This window comes from Lottia gigantea (assembly GCF_000327385.1).
Source record: "Lottia gigantea unplaced genomic scaffold LOTGIsca_62, whole genome shotgun sequence".
Taxonomy (NCBI): Eukaryota; Metazoa; Mollusca; class Gastropoda; family Lottiidae; genus Lottia; species Lottia gigantea.
The window spans coordinates 589,967-609,077 of NW_008710115.1; the positions used below are offsets into that span (position 1 = coordinate 589,967).

Genomic DNA, 19,111 nt, shown 5'->3' on the forward strand with positions numbered 1-19,111 from the left:
ATTCAATGACAAAATCATTAATATAAAGTTTAAAACTTCCCAAATTTGTCTGCTTGAAAATCAGAGTTAACTGTACATACATATACACTACAGAAGTAATATAAGAATAAAATAACCTATGTACATAATAAATGCATTATATCTGTCTGTACAAGATTCTATGTGACATTGTCACCAATCAATGACTAGTTTACATAGAGGGTAATACACAGATCACAACTAAAATCATTTCATTTCAAAATTTAAACATATTAAAGCTAAATTCTAAAAGCTATAAATTTATATGTGAATATGTAAATTTCTAAAATTTGAAGAGTCAAAGTCATATTCAAGACAGATCTTGGCAAAAACATTTTTCAGATCTTTTTTTAGATTTTTATGATAAATTATTAAGCTGTCCTGGTGATCAAACTTTCATTAAATTAATTTTGTTAAGAGGGAAAGTGGCAAGTTCTAATAAATGTTCTAACAATACTACTCATAATAAAAACTATTTACATCTTTTATATGAATACATTTGTATTTTAAAATGTTTATTATGCTTCTTCTTAAAACTGAGGCACACAAGTTTGACTTGATATTAAAAAATAAATAGACAACAACTAAGATGAACAAACAACACATACTAGATTAATATGTGTAAATATATAATCAACAAAACACTGTTCTTAAATTATCACATGAACAGATATATTCAGATATTTCAAATAAACACACATAATGATATCAACAGTTCAGAATTGTTAGAATTTTAATTAATATAACCAATTTCAATTTAAACTTTTGATATAACCACTAAATAGTTTCAAATATGAATATTTTGATTCATTATGTATGTAAATTTGTATATCTAAATATGTAAATGTATATGTCATGTAAATATGAATATATCATAATAATCATATAGAATATTGATTAATATATCTACATTATTATATTATTATACCATTAACAAACAAAAAATTTTGCTTCAAAATTCTTAAAAATATTTTTCAATCATAAAACTTACGACTGAAATTTCAAACATGAGCATTTCTTGATAATAACCTTTTAGTAAACTAGATTTTATTTTGTTATATTTGAAAATGATAGAAACTGGAGCAGAAGATGATATATTTTGTTGTGATCTTTAGCCAAATGAATATTATTTATTTAAGAGAAAAATGCTCCCTGAATAACTTATAAGTATACACTACCAAAAAATGATAGGAGTAAATTTTGATTAAATATTTAATGGTACAAATCATATACATTTCAAAAAAATTCAAAATAGAAAACAATTTGTATAGCACCACAAAATTTTTTTTTTTACAAGTAATATCTTCACAAAAACATAAAAAAACAGTCTTGTAGTCTTATTGCATACGAAACAAACATACTTTAACCATGGGACAGTCTCCCTTGCAGATAGTCTGTATTGTCTTTAGTCATAGCACTTTTGACCACAATAAGTAATAATAATATCACTGATAACGGTGTATAGTTCCTGCACTAGTAATTAGTACACACTTTTAAGTAATTTAATTATATTGCTGAAGTCCGTGTATCAGGAATGTACACATTATGTGACATCAAATTATTATATCGATTACAATCACCTACAGTAACTGGTGGTGGACTAGCAAGCCCATTTGTATTATAGTTTTGCTGTCCATTTCTATTTAAATTATTACCTTGTGGAGGTTTTGTTAAAGTTTCTGAAGCTGATGTGCTGCTTGATGATTTGGAACTGGTAACAGAACCAGCTGTATTAGCACCACGATTCATTTGATTTCCACTGTATGGTGGGGGAACAGGAAACCGTGCCATGTATAGTGGATGACCAGGTTGTAATGGAGCTCCAGGTTGGTTGGCCATATAAGGATGATGTTGCATCATTTGAGGAGGTTGTTGTTGAGCTGAATATTGAGGGTAAGGCATTAGTTGATCTGATGTATTACTACTACCAGTGAGACCAGTAACAGCTGTGGTATTACTAGGACCAGTACTACTATGATGACTGGGTTGACTGTGAGAACTCTGATGAGTGCTACTTGAATGAGCTGATTGACTCTGAGATATACTCCAGTGAGGATTCTGACTAGCCAAAAGTTCTCCCTTCCATGCTCTCAATCGGGCATGAATCTCTCTGAATGGTGGTCTTCTATTAGGCATCTCATGCCAACACTCTACCATTAAACCATAGATTCTAGCTGGACATTCTTCAGGACAAGGCAGTAATTGACGGGATCTGATCATTTCTATAACTTCTTGATTAGAGAAACCATAGTAAGGCTGAAGACCAAAGCTGAATATTTCCCACAGAACAACTCCAAAAGACCATACATCACTATCGGTGGTGAATTTACCATACATTATTGACTCTGGAGGCATCCAACGAACAGGGAGTAGAGATTTACTCTGGACTCTATAATAATCAGAAGAGTAGATATCTCGTGATAACCCAAAATCAGATATCTTAATAATAAGATTATCACCAACCAACACATTTCTAGCAGCCAAATCACGGTGAACAAAATGATGACTAGCAAGGTATTCCATTCCAGCACCAATCTGAGTAGCAATATGTAACATATCCAAATAATCTAATATCTTTTGCTGACCACTTTCCTCGAAATTTGAGATATCTGAATTAGGGCTATGAGCTATTAGATACTCATGTAGATCACCATGCGTCATATATTCAAATAACATACACATTGGATCCTGTTTCATAGACACACCTAATAAACACACAATATTCGGATGCCGCATTTCAGACATTAGATCCACTTCTCTCCGAAAATCATTTTGAACTTTAGGTGCTGCATTTTCCTTCAGAGTTTTAATTGCTACTTTTGTTACAGTATTGTCACCATACAGTCCCATTAGCTCTCCTTTATAGACCTTCCCAAATGCTCCTTCTCCCAGCTCCTGTAGAAATCTTACATTATTCATAGGAAACTCACGAGCCCTGGTACCAGTTTTAGGATTCAATGGTGTCATCTCATGATTACCACTCCCTACACCAGCACCAGTATTTCTACTTGGTACTTTTCCTTTACTGTTGTTACTTCGTGATCTTTGACAGAAACAAACCAAGGCTAGCAATAGAGCTAGTGCTAATGGTACTGTTATACCAGGTACCAAAATAAACATTAACTTGTTGCCTTCTTCACCTGGTACATGTGTACTCTGTGTACCTTGATTGCCTTGATTAAATCCTGGTAAACTTTCTGAAATAAACAAAATAAAAATATGGAGTGAGAAAGGATGTGTTATGTGTTGTTAGATTAGTACATGTAAATATATTCACCATGATAAAGAAACATCAAAGGAGTTATAAAATTATGTCCAATAAAAAAGACACATAAAGGTTCATGTATCTGATCACATTAAATTTGAGACATAAAACGCTAAACCATCCACCTGCACATAAAAAAATATTCTAAAATACAACTTTTATTTTATCACACTATTCCATAAAATTGCACTTTCTAACTTTACATAGTGAGTGTAAAATGCATTTTGTACACTCTAATCTAGCCATTTGTCATGTCTCTCATATTACAATATATCTTCTACTTCTGTACTTAATATAGTCTTTTATTATAGCGAGGGGCATGAAATTTATACTTTTACATTAACAAAGAATACAAATTTTAAGTGCAATTTTTGACAAATTTTAATCAATTTCCGCAGAAGGCTTTTTATTAACCCATATTTAAAAGAATACATTTGGAAGAAGAAGAATTTTTATGATTGAAACCGGATACTAGAGGATATTACAATGAAGTAGACTTTAATAATATTTATCTAATAATATCAAAAGATTTTTCAACATGGTTTGGTCTTTATAATAGAAAACAACATGATGTCTACTATTTTATGAGGTAACTTAAGCTAAAAAGCTGGTATTAAAATGCAGACATAAAAAGAAGCTCCAAGGTTGTCTGTTTACTCGGCGAAAAGTAAACCATTTAGCTTCTATTATAGGTAAATAAAAAGGTTATAAATTTTATATCTGATACTCTACTTTTAATTACATTTTTAAAAGTTTTCAAAAGCCTTGATATTTGAACTACTTTCAGCAAGTCATAATTTAGCTCAGTTTTTATAACCAGTCAAGTGCATTACTTCAATTGTTGAGAGGTACTTTAGATAGCTCTTACAATTAACAAAATATTTCATCAATATCAATTTATAACACTGTAAATCATTATTTGATAAAAATGTTAACTTTAATGAACTCTTCAGTGGACAGGCTTTAAATAATCAAATATTTATGTTCAACCTGATCTCTCATATAGTGTGGTCCAAATGTAATTTTATATCTTATAAAAAGTAATTAGTTTTACTTACCACATTTAGGTATGTCACACAATTCTTTCGGTACATTTTTATTAGTAGTAAAACACCATGGTCCACTTTCTTCATTTCCAGGATTACGACAGTAATTATGTCCACCCATAGCTGAAAAAATCAACAGAGAATTTTAGTTAACAAATCAATTGGTCTAAGAATGAACAAAACTGGATACTTTTCTGTTTAAAGTGAAATTTGAATTCATGCAGTAAACCTCTTCAATTCTTAATGAATTTTAAAAAAATTGACAATGCCATGATGTATGCAATGAGGACATATTGACAGAGAGTTTCATTAGATGTAAATCAATTACCTAATTCAGGATATGTAGCAGTATAGAAATGTTGATGAGGTTTATTGGATTGCCAGGATTGACAAGTATAGCCTGATTTAGTACGACTTGTTTTACCCTGATAATTACTACCAGTACCATTATAACAATTAGCTTCATCTACAAAATATTATAATATACAATTATATATACAAAATATTATAATATACAAAATATATAAAAAAAATTATAATATACCATTATTTATTCAATATTCTCTCCTCAATCCACATGTGAAATTCTTTTTTAGAGAGAAAGAATATTTTGAAGTTACCTGAATTGTCTTTCTTATTTTTGTTAGATTTTTTAGACATAGGTACACCAATTCTGATACAGTCATCACCTTCTGGTGTACCAGGTCCAGCTAGCTTACTACAATCTGGTAATAATCTATCACCTACAAAATATACATAATTATTGATTAATATTCACCAGTATGATAGGCCTACTACCAACATTTTAAAACCAATACTTATACTTCTGTATTAGATAGACAATGGGCATAATCAAATTGCAACAAAAAAACACACAGTTTATTCAGTAATGAGCAGAATTAGTCCAAAATAAAATAAAATTACCTATCAATGGATGACGTTTAGCTAAGATATATTCTGTTTTACAAATATTATCTTCTAAAGCTTCACATTCATCTTTACAGATCTGTTTTGGTCTTGGTTTACCTCTGGAGTCATCACACAATGGGAAGGCATGGTAACATAAGGAAGGGATGGCAAATGTTTGGCACTCTTTAGATAAATGATTGGATGAACCTATTACAGCAAATGCAGCTAGAATAAAAGAGAAGAAAAAAAGATAGTATAATCAAATAAATAACAGGATCTTTTTGAAGTTGCAGACTATTTTTCTAACCTATATTTTATCTTTTGATTTGTCAAACCTAGTTCCTATTAATTTGATGTAAACTTATTTATTTCATTATAAATAGAAACTGAAACATGGTATACAGATTGGAGTACATGCATAAAACTAGTCTAGAATGTAAGAAAGTCAGTAATAACCTCCAGAAGACAGATTTTTTATAGTTGAAAAGACTCAAGAGACATATTACTGACATATCACACAAGCCATGTGCTGATCATTTTATACCAATATGGGTAAACTAATACCTAATATGTCACACTGTATTTATAAAGTCACATATTTGTGTATAAATACAGTCTTAAGAGAGTTAAATAATAAATAACATTATAATAAAAGAATTTGATGTAATGTTGAAATCACTTAATATCAAGACAGTTGTTACTGAACAGTCTAATATACCCGTTGTAAAATGTTACTTTGATGTTAAAAATGTACAGGTATCAAGTATTGAATTTCATGTAAATTGAGCAATATTGCTCTGCCACGATTTTATTCTTTAAGCTAGACACATTTTTCCGACAGAGTTTTTAGCATGTTAAGTGGTCACTTCAAGATTTTAATGGAAATAGTGTAGACTGCAGTCCAATCTCTTTGTTCAGATTTATCTTATCTATAAAATTACGTTAAAAACCTAGGCCCATTTTAAATTTCGAGAACATAATTATTTCAATTGAACCTTCAAACAAGAAACATTTCAGTATCTAATATGTTTGATACATGCAAGCCATTTCTGTTTTTTGTGAAAGCATCAATATTTCCAATTAGTATGATTTACTGGCCATAATAAAGAACCATAAACCACAGTGTCTAGGGATCAGACTTTTGTAAAAAATTCCAGCCTACTAGCTCATATTACTACATAACTAGTAAATTACAATTATTTGTCATACTAGCTAGTAAAATAATACTAATAATATTACCTATAAATCGTTCTTCACGAAGACCTTGAGTAAATTTAGTTGACACATAGATACTCTTGTTACCAACATATTTAGAACATGTACTACCACGATGAACTTGACAAAATCCATCACCTTGATCTATGTCATCTTTCCTACAAAACAAAACATTTTTATATTCATCAATTTTGATATGGTTTCAATGCACAAGAAATAATGACAATCACAAAACAAGATTTTTGAAGTTTAAAGGGATAGTAAAGAGGTTGTCTAAAAGTGTATCAGGGACACCAATAGCATCAATTTGCACCATTCCAATTTCAATCACATGCCTGCAATTTCACAATAAAAAGTGTTTGATGATGTCACTCATCACAAAATATGCTTTTCACATAAGGTCCTTTCGCGATCAGAGACATCATTGAACACTTAGTTTTAGTGGAATTGAAGGAACCACAAACATCTGATTAAAAATTGGAATGGTGGTGGAAAAGATTAGAAAAGAGATGCTATCAGTGTCCCCAATACACATGCACAATTTAGAAAACCTCATTACAAACCCTCACAGGCACAGTGGCATAATGCTTTTTTTAATCCAGATATTCCACAAACAAATTCTAATACCTTTACGCCAAAGTTTAAATCAATAACATGTAAACCAGTATATAAGTACAATCAGTACATTTTATATGAAACTTGGTGTCTGAGATATTGAATTCCAAAAACAATTGCAATTTGAAAAAATAACATTGTTAGTAAAATAAACCAGAAATAATTTAAATGTAAGAAAAACAATATGTGAGACAAAATTGTAACAATATATTGTCTAATTATCATATCTAACATGATATATATGATATCATATCACATATATATATATCTACACATTAATTCAATAAAGATGTTAGGTGTATCAACAATATTTCTTTACAGGTTCATTTTGAGCACTGAATCATCTATAACAAGTGTTTTAAAGGTTTGGTTTAAGGTTCATAAACTGCTAGTTGTGTCAGGAATATGAATGCCAATTGGAAGTCTATCATTATTTTTTATTCAATTAACCCTTTGAACACAGAGTGTAAACGAAATCAAACATCATATACCATAAAGTAATATAACTCTAAGCCTGTGACGTTATTGTTATGTGATGTCACTAGGTAATGGTCACTTTAAGGTCAGATATATACTGCGTAATCATAACCCCTCCCTTGGTTGTGACCAATGACATAAAATGACAATGAAACAAAATAAAATGGGTCACAGAATAAGGATAATGAGAAAAAGGTATAAAGACTCATATAACACATGTTTCATGTATGTTTTAAATAAATTTTAAAATTAAAAACATAAATAACACCTACTCATTATCAGGAAATAAATTAGAGTTGTATTTTCCATTAAATCTGAAAAAAAGACAAGATACAACATATAATATTGGAAAAAAATGAGTAAAAAGATAATCTTTGTTATTATTAAGTAATGTTAATAGGTACACGGGAACAATAAGATATAATTATAGTGTATTATTCAGTCTAATTTCAATTGGGTATTTATTTGATGTCATATTACCACACAGTATGTTATTATTCCATTAATATTTATATATTACTACCCTACTGTTACCAGACTGGATCTCATGCAGAGTTCTTCCAGCTCTCAACCTTAAATTATTAGCTTTATTTTCAATTGAAAATCAGTAGGACTTACGACAAACTGTAACCTTATACTTAATTACCATATCAGCTGAATTACAACTGCAATTTTCTTACTGAGTTTTGACCTTTTTTTTTAAAACGAGTTTTAGAAAGTTTGTGGATAATATTCCCCTATTTATTTGATAAGAGAAGTGATATTATATTTTTAAACATGATAAAAAAATATCGTAATATAAGAAACCTTATTCTCGATTCATTCTTATATTCCTTACATTATTCACTTCACATCCTAGAATAAGTAAGAATTACGTTATTATTTCTAACTCCATTGTTATACAGATGTCAATCTATTTACTCATCTCCACCTAGCAATCAAATGGACGACAAATTTCTTAACCTCCTACCCATAAGAAATTAGAGAATTAATTGAAATACTCAATTTATAGCCTGTAATTTAGAGGAAGGTGATCCTAGGGTTTGCCCCACCCATACAATGATTAAAGTGTTAGATTAATAGTGTTAGTTGGGACTTATATAACAATAGATTGAGTGTTATTTTAGATGTTTCCTACAAGTTACAAGTTGTTTCAAGGTTTAAAAAGTTTGTAGAATTCTCAGTAATTCTAGCCTCCTCTTATCCTATTGTCAATACTTGTCGATATCAACTTGTCTACAGTCAAAAGGTGGTTTGACTTTTTTCTCGTCTGGTTTGCCTTAAAGCTGTCTGTTCCACCCAGAGCTTGTAAGTTTTTAAATCCTAAAATCAACTGTATCATTCACTTATTTCCCTTTTGAACATCTTTATATATATTTTCTTATCTTATATGTACATGTTTTGTTAATCTCTAAATCCTAAATAAATACCAATTTTAACTTCAAACATGTAAGAAATTGATTTATATTTGTGTTTACCGCATGAAATTGGCTATTCTGGAAATAGTAAGAGTTAATTTATCTTTTAATTAAATTACATAAGTTTGATAAAGACTTTTTAATTTCATCAGAGAATGTGGTAGATTCTAATAAAATGTAGAAATTGTATATAAAACATGTAAAAATGTTACTATTTATAAACCTTCGTGCCAGCCAAGCCAGCTCCAAATTAAATATTTCTATCTGTTTATCGAAGGATTTAATTCTTATCTTAATATGACATAAGTAATATGCACACACAGGAATGTGTTATTTCTAATGCAATAAGGTGGTCTTGTTAATATCTGTTGGTAGATTAATACAAACAGCTTGTTTCTTTATGGATACTTTTATCTCAATAAACATCATAATCTAATATAAACATAATGTCTTGATATCCAACTGAGCATTATAATGTTAGCAAAATATAAAGGCCAGAAGGCATTAAACTAAAAATTCCTGAAAACTTAAAGGATCAAAGCCAAAAAAAAAACAGAAATCTAAAGGACAAAAGACAGAAAACAGAAAATTTTAAGGACAAGAGAAAGAGTGTTTTTTATTGTCTCCTAACATATGAATGAATATATGTATGAATAAATGAATGAAGAAATGAATGACACCTACCCTCCATTGCTACCATCAGCTCCTGGTAAAATAGATTTAATATCATAATCTATTGTATCACTACCATCTTTTTTATTATTCTTATTACGACCTGAATCAGGTTGAACTTTAGGTGGTGGTGGATATTCTACAAGTAAAACATCAAATGTTATGTTTATTCCAGTAATATTAATACACAAAGTAACCTTTTGGACTTCTCTGTAATGCTGCTAGTCTTTGACAAGATTTGAATTTTGAACAAGCAGTTTCCTGAGCTTTATGAAAGAAATGCAAATTTACATTTACATTTACAGTTGGACATTCATTGGTACTTTTTCAATATTTTAATATTTCATTAAGTAATATATATAACTTACCATTCTTGATGACTAACTGTCCACTAGTTTCTTTAGAACCAAATCTATTTATAGCTTTACAGGAATACAGACCAGCATCATCAGCTGCTAGATTCACAATACGCAATCTGCAATGACAAAAATGTATACATAACAATTAATACGTCTGTGTTATCGTTTTACTTTCAAATGAGATTCTTGACGAATGGATACACAAATTACAAATGGTTATCAGAGGAAACAAGGTGAATGGTAACCATGAGTTCACAAATGGTTATCAGAGCTGATGAGGAGAATGCTAACCATGTGTTCACAAATGGTTATCACAGCTGATGAGGATAATGGTAACCATGAGTTCACAAATGGTTGAATGGTAACCATGAGTTCACAAATGGTTGAATTGTAACCATAAGTTCACAAATGGTTGAATGGTAACCATGAGTTCACAAATATTTGAATGGTAACCATGAGTTCCCAAATGGTTGAATGGTAACCATAAGTTCACAAATGGTAATCACAGCTGATGAGGAGAATGGTAACCATGAGTTCACAAATGGTTATGTAAATTGAAAAGTGATTATGAATGTGCGTTGACAAGGGGTATTGTAACCATGAGTTGACAAGAGGTACCATACTTGACAAGTTAACATTACGTTAACCATGGTATCATATGGTAACAGTTACTATATCATTGTACTCAAATCTAGAGTTTAAAACAACAAAACATTAAATAATAGAAAAAACACCAACAATCTTATAATCACCTTATAACACATTTCTTACACTTTTCAAACAAATTACTGTACTAAAATCAACTTGAGGAAATATGTCTTTAAAACAAACAGATTGTTCAGTACAAAACATGGCACCGTAGACTTACAGGAATGGTTTCCTGCTTTTTCAAAGGAAGGGAAGGATTTAATTGGTGCTGTTTTGGTAACATTAGACATCTTTTTAACATTTTGAGGTTGTAATAAAAAAGATTAGCCAAGTACAAGGTGAATTTACACCTTCCAAATTTTTAATAGAACTAGGGCCAAGTTAGATCAGTACTGATGTACTTTAATGACTAACATTGAATTTCATTTTTACTATTCAGCCTTTAATGAACATTGAACTGACATTTCTCTTGTGAGTAATTAGCTAAAACTTGCAGAAAAAATTCGCAAGTGGACGCCCGGCTTTACACAGATACACTTTGAAAAGAAGATTCAGTGTAAATGAAAGTTAAACCATCCAACATTAGTGAATAAAAGGTAAGAAAAGTGAGCCAAGTGAGTTTTGAGAGAGACATGTTAAAAGATAATGTTATATTTAATGAAGACAGAAGACCGACATGATAAAAACCACCCAATGTTTAACTGAAGGTGTTTATAAGATAGATGTAATATCATCTACTTACTTATTCTCAATTTCTTATTTACCCTAAACATTATCTACTGTTAATAAAAAAAACTATGTGCTTTTAATTATTACCATTCTGATATACTTTAACAGGTTTTAAATTATTTATATTAACATAGGTCTATTACCACTTGAAAAACCTGCCATCATCTTTCTACTATTGCTGCTTGCAGTAGTGTGTATTGGTAACTCTATTTGATAACTTATGGATTCAAATGAAAAGAGTTCCATGATAATTTTTATAAAAATAACAATGACAGATTTTTCAACCAATTGCCCAATTCACTGGCAATAAAACTCCTTAAAAGCACATATTAGTTGCTTATTGTCAAATGGACATTCACATGACAAATTGCACTGCATACATCTTTACAAATTGGAACTTTAAGTTTGGTCATTAAATACCAGAAAGGTTTTTCATGGTAATATCAACATTTGGTTTTAAAATGGTGTAATCTTTATTTGTTCACATATATAAATGTCAGGTATAGGAAACACAAAGTATATTTATGGTGTTATAAAACTACCCTTTAGATATTAGAAGTTATTAAAAACATTAAAGTCCATATAAAATCTCTCTTGAAGATAATATCTTATCTATATATTATAACATTTCCTCTTGTACCAAGGCTAGAATTCTACCATGCCACACCACCACATAAACTTATAATTACTCATAAATACAGGGAAAATTTTGGGTACCAGTTGTCAGACTCATCGTAATTTGAAAAGTTTGATAAGAAAATTACCTATTAAAATTCACCAGCTGTTTGATTATATAATTCATTAAAAATCACACGGAAATAAAAAATACAGGCCTAAGGTGTACTAAAACTAGTTTATCAACAATAAAGATAGGGCAGTATGGGAGGTTTCATTCTTTTATTTCATACTTCATTTACAAACAATTAATGACACAACATCTTTATTGTTGTTGAAACCAGAGCAAACTCATAATATTAAAATCTACGCCTAAGATAAAATACTTCTATTTTTTAACTACCTAGATAAATCTAATAGATTAAATCTCCAAGATTTTTCATCACTTTTTGACTTTCCAGAAAGTTCTCTAAGTTCAGAAATGGTGCTTATCAGAACTGGCACACACATTCCCGTCTGCAAGTTCTGTTAAAATTTTGATAAAAAAATGTTTCAAAAGTTATCTCATTTTGATTAATCCCTTTTATGTCCCATCTACAACATAATAAAATTATTTTAACTTTTTACAATCATACCCTGGAGAATCATATAATTTTAGATGCAAAACACATTTAATTTTTCTCCTTTTTTTAATAGGTTTCAATATAAGTGAGGTAATTTTGTTAGACAGTTTAAAGTAGGGAGACAGAAATATTTTTAATAATTCACATTAAATATCAAGTCTGTAACAAATTTCAAAGAAATCTGTCAAATCTGTTTTAAATATGGAAAATCTGTGAAATATCATTAACAAAAATCCTTTTCAAATTAATAATTTACAAAAGGTTAAACAATAAAAAATTCATTTTTGGATACCATTTAATAATTACACTTGAAACTGTCTTTTAATACAATAGAAGTGATGTTTAGAGGAATTGAATAGAGTGTTGTGGTTTATGTTTTAACTGACATTATCTTTTTATATTTATACCCTTTAGATAAGAACCAAATTATACTAAAATTCATTGAAAAAATTTGTATATGAAAGGTACCTTCTCACTTGCAAGAATTTGATTCTGCATTTATATTTCATGGGGACCAAACTTATACTAAATTCATTAAAAAAATTGAAAGGTACCTTCTTACTTGCAAGAGTTTGAAGCTGGTATATATTTTTTATGGATTAGCCAAAGGTTTTTGCAGATATTTGGCTATGTTTGGAGATACTCTCTGAGAAGTATTTTATAGTTAGTATAGGTTAAGGAACAAAACTAGAGGCTTTGAAAGTCTAAAAGAAACTTGTGTTCTGGTTCTCATTGGACACTGCATGGCATTACTGGTATCAGTTGTCTTACATCAATGGTTTTGGACAAAGACAGGAGCATTATTCTTTTCACAAACTTGTAATTTTAACAATTTGAATATTGAGTATTATACCACCTACATACATATACTATCTTGAACTTTAACATTATAAAAATTGATAATCATATACATTATATCATTGATAATATTCACATACTATACAGATTTAAACAGCTTCTTTTATCATGTACAATTTATTCTGGTGATATTTTTAAACAAGGCATAATCTGGCTCGAGATTGGGCTGTTTTCCCAAAAAAGAGGAACTGTGGATAGTTTTTGCCAAAATTGCAGACCCAAGCTGGTGAAATGTATTATTAAATGCATAAGATGAGAAAGATGTGTTTAAAAAAAACTCTGTCGCAGGTACAAAAGTAAAACTGTATCTGGTTGTAATAAATGCCATGCCATCTCTCTCTAAGATGATATAACACTGTTTAATAGTAGTATTTATTTATTTATTTGTATAACACCTGTTTATTTCCTACATACCAATCTAATGTTACACAACATCATTTTATATTTCAACATATTTTAGATAATCTTTAAGTATTGTCAAAACATTGACAAACACGCATACATTTTAAATTATTTCTATATCTAAATCTGTTTTATTTTTTCCAAGTCAAAGTCCATTCATCAACAAAAACTTGCTCTATTCTTGATTTTCTTAATGATGTTGGCCTTGGTTTTGTCTACCTACTGATAGCCTTTGTAGCAAGGTTACAGATCTTGGTGTTCAATCTCAACCAGAAACAAATAACTACATGCAGGGCAGATGAAACATGGTATGGTCAAGAATTTTTTTTCAATGTACCTTAATCAGGTAAGGTATTTATTTATTAAGTAATTATAATCCAGAATCCCAATACTTCAAAAAAAGCAAAAGATTGATGGCAGATACAAAGTTTGATGTGTAAAGGACTGGCTGGGATTGAAAGTTAAGCTCTACTGAGTAATATAAGTTGAATAATAATAAAATTCCTACCTTGATCCCCAATCAGTAGGTTTAACACTATATCTAGTATCAACATTTTCATCAATTTCCAGAGTATTTTTATACCAGATATATTGAGGGGTAGGGTCACCTGTTATTTCACAGTTTAATCGTATAGTCTGTCCCAGGTATTTAGTATAGTTAGATAATGGTACATCCACTTGAATATGACCTGTATCTGAAAAATAGAAAATAAAATACATGTACATGTTATTCAGAATTTCATATAGGAATTCTTACAAAATAATACAAACTCGACAACTTTCAAATTCAATTTTTAGAAAGGAAATCTAACATCCAGTTTGTATGCAATCAAATCTAGATATTCCGTTTGATTGGATCTAGATTTTGGAGGAATTTGTTTTAAAACATGGCATTCAGATGTTACCAGGTGACCAAACAAAGGATGTGAATGCTAAAATTATGTAACTTGTACCAATTTTGTTCACACCTAATGTATTAAACTATTAATTTGTGCCATACTAATATCATCAAATTAAGAAATGTCATTGTACCTGAAATTCCATGATATCTATGGTACTTCCATACAACAAAAAAAAAAAATGAGCATAAAAGAGTTTATTCTGAAATGTCATGTGTATATGTAAAACATTGCTTAAAACACATAATATATGTGTTTTGCTGTATTTTTTCCAGTACTAGAAGAATTTGAAAATTTTTATGTAGTAATTTATAGTGAAAGTTCAATGAAATTTATTATAATTTTTTTTTGTGAAGATCTATTTGATGTTAGATATTATGTCTGAAACATATGTGATAGTGAAATGTTATATCTGATATAAAAACACCCAAGCTGAATAGTAGAGAAGTGAAAACCTGTATTATGTGTTAGTATCTATGATAAATATGGAAATCTTCTCAATAATGACATTATTTTCTTATCTTCTGCTCAAATTAATTGAAGAAAAAGGCAAGAGGAATGTCAGAATGTCAATACATATGGAGTGAATTTACAAGCTAGAAACAGTTCTAATGGATAGGATGGGATGTTTGCAAGGTGTTCTAAATCTAATTGAATCTCCCTACCAAATTCGTAAAGTTCAAACACCATATGCATCAACAAGTAAAGATTAGATTGGAAACATAATGGTGACCATATTGACAATTGTATCATGTGATTCATACTGTATTGTCTGTATATTTTAAGATCAGCCTGTTTGAACAATTTGAAACATGTCTGACCACACCCTATTCTGTCTAAACAATCTGATATTACAACATAAAATAAATATACAACTGCAGGAATTTATGCATTTTGACTCATCTTTTGACTAGAACCAGTTGTGACATATTATAATATAAATATATTAATAAAAAATACTGTATATTATAAATATTGTAAAATGAATTATCAAGATCCAAGAATTAAGTAAAAAAATGGCTAATCATTTTGAAGCAGAAAAGGTTAAACTTTAAAATCGGATTCTGTATGAAAATAAAAATCATTTTAGACAGCAAAATTTTTATTTCTCAAAAATCAAAGAAAAGAAGCAACTATATTTTTTTAAAGGATAACATCTTAGGTTCATAATAAAGGATCCTTTCTACCAGCTGGTCCTTGGCTAAACTCTTGACATTGATCTTTCCCAGATTATCTGTACCCAATTACCATTGGATCAACTGGAATTACAGTGAAGATGACTTATTCAGAGTCATCAGAAATACACACACCGATTGAGATCAGAACCCACAGCCACCATTTGTTAGAAGCCTTAGAATGTATCTTTCCAATATCTATCTTATGTTCAAGATCTGGAGTTATTGTTCTAATTGTATGACATGGAACATCACCAAATCTTGGAAAAATTCCTTTATCTTGTAGAAGTAAAAGAACTATATATTTATCTTAGTGTTGCCAAGGATATTTAGAGTCAGAAAGCAGTTGAAGATGTCAGACTTGGAATAATTTATAACTTTACCTATCTCTTACCTAACAACATGTATATATAATATATTCCAAATGCTTATCTACACCAGATAAAACATTACTGCCTTTCAATTGGTGAAAAAAGCATGGTATCAGTTTATAGGTAGGATTGCAACCATATGGATGTCAGGAAAACCTCGTTTAAGATTAATGTCTTTATTTCTCAGGTTATTTTCTCAATCTTCAATATTTCTTAAAAATTATCAGTTTCATTTTAAGAATATCTAAGTTAAAGATAAAAATTTAATGGAATTTAATGAAACTGCCCCTAGCTACATTTCTGTGAACTTTTAATAGGAATCATTCAATGAACAATTTTAGATTTCAAGTTATTTTAAAATTTTTTTTTTTTTTTTCAATGAACCAGAAGCCAGGCTGTAAATAAATTAGTATTTCATTTTAGAAAAGTCTTATTTAATTCAAAATTCCACAGAAAATACATATGTATATTATTATATCACCAAAAAGAGATCCAGTAGCTGGAATACAGTTGGGATTAAAAGTGGTTCATTTATTTAAATGCATACAAATTCTTTGATCTCTGAACATATTTTAACATAAGTTGACTTGTCATAGTTCAGGACTAAACAACATTCAAACCTAAATTTATTCAAATATTAAAATAGCTTGAAACAAATCGAAATTCCATTCTGCCTCCCACATCATTCTTGATTATCTCTGAATTCAAATTAAACTGTAAAGCAACTACAAACAGAGTAGAACAGGTTTCAATAGACTTTGATAAAACCACTATCAAAAGAAGGGAGTTGTTTGATGTGTTGGCTGGAAACAGAACTTGTACATTGAGTAGCAAGGTGACTGGGTACAGACCATGTTATAGTTCAATCAGGAAAGGTTAATCCTTGCTGTATGAAACATTGACACTTTCAGTCCTCAATATGTTAACATAAGTCTTAAAATCTTTCAGTTTAATTTGAAGAGATAATTTGTAAGTACACAAATAAATGTTGAAAAAGGATGAAAGATTGACAAGGTACATGACTTGTATATTAAGTCAAGTAGACCTCTGATAATAATATTTGTCAGGGACTAGATCAAGGTTCAACTTGAGTTCCCTATTTCTATCTCAATACCATTTAGTCATTCTTTGATATAGAGATTTTCTGTTTTGGTTTAACCTTCTGATTGGCTGTATTTGCTAGCATACAATCCAATCAAATCACTGCTTAACTTCTGTGATACATGAAAGCTTGACATTATGAAGAAGCTGAACATAGGGCCTAGCCTTTTTGATCTTCTTTCCAGTCCTTTCTAACAACCTGTGTTTTGGAATAACCCAGCTGCAATATCATGGCAACTGTAATATGCTGCTAATTACTGTATGGTACAATATGTTCATAAAACTTTCAACAAATAACAAAATTAAGCTATTTATTTTTAAGTTTAATATCAAGAGGCTTCTATTCAATTATTTTAAAAACAATGAATTTCTGACTAGCTAATTAGATCATTTTATCCATATGGTCCTCCTATCAACTCAACAATGTGTTTTCCTAAGGCTTAACACATCTTTTAACATAACTCAACTGCATTAATGCACTTTTGAGATAAGGAAGTTAGGGGGCACCACTGTTCTAAGCAGACACACATTGATCAAATAAATATTGTTGTTATTTCTGCAGCAGATGAGATCTGTTTTTACCATGGTATATGAAAGATGTGGTTGTATATGACTATAGTTACTGTGAGATTGATCACTAGCTCTGCTCTACTTTACAGACAGATTATAATCCAAAGCAATTAAACACTTCAACACCACTACTTACTTAATAAGACAAGCTATTGGAAATTTAAACAGGCATATCCTAAACCTATTAGACACGTCAAACATCAATAAATCATAGAATATCATAGCATTATACAGCTCTAGACAAACTTAACTTAACTTTTTTCATTCATTATATACTTTAGAAATCCATTTAAAAATTCATTTCAAAACTTCTAAGAGATTTCAGTAATCAATCTTAACTTATGTTTTACATTAAGTGCTGTCTTGTTTAGTCTTCCAATTCTAAGATGTCTATTCAGATTTTAATATTTTATCTAAGCATGACATCAATGTTTATAAACATAAGTAACCCTAGTCCAATTTTGACAATTATATTTACATATCAAACTTCTTGTTGGTTCCACCTTTTTCCACAAGGTACAGGTATGTATGGGGAATCAAATAATAAAGGGATTTGAAAGAAGTTTCCTGTCATAGGTGTGTGCAATAGAGTCATCACCTTTAGCAATAGAGATATCATAATTTAGTAAAATGTTACTAGAATTACAGAAACCACAGACAATTGCAACAGTGAAAATATGAGCTATAAATATCCCTGATACACATACATAGACTAGAAAATATTTATAACATCCCTTTAAAACTCTCAAATTAAAGACACCACTATTAGATGTCCAAATTAAGTCAAGTTTTTCTGAAATTACAGGAATCACAGGCAATTGACATAGAATTGTAAAAGTGAATGTTCTAATACACATTCATAAGCTAGAAAACAATAATAACATCCATTGAAAACTATTAAATCAACTGTATGGCTAATTCTGGCCACATGTAAGCAGTCAGTGCCCAGCAAATGTTTAGAATATATACATAATTACCTGTAACAGCCTACCAGTGTTAATTAATAGAAGACATGATTTAAGATTCAGGTATATGTCTATCAAAGGTTTAACTATCCTAGATTTTTGGGGAATGTCTGGCAACACGTTTAGGTAGTTTGGACTAATTGGCAGGAGTGAAAGAGACA

At 29.8% G+C, this 19,111-nt stretch overlaps 1 protein-coding gene across 1 annotated transcript; it reads right to left on the bottom strand.

Annotated features, from left to right (window-relative positions):
* Positions 1 to 1,884: 1,884 nt before the first annotated feature.
* Positions 1,885 to 14,571, bottom strand: LOTGIDRAFT_51609 (hypothetical protein; the record flags this gene model as incomplete). Its single annotated transcript, XM_009064341.1, has 9 exons — positions 1,885 to 3,191; positions 4,342 to 4,452; positions 4,658 to 4,795; positions 4,950 to 5,072; positions 5,254 to 5,463; positions 6,478 to 6,611; positions 9,648 to 9,774; positions 10,004 to 10,110; positions 14,378 to 14,571. Coding segments are annotated over 9 exons (2,451 nt in total), but the record flags the coding sequence as incomplete, so codon positions are not given.
* Positions 14,572 to 19,111: the final 4,540 nt, after the last annotated feature.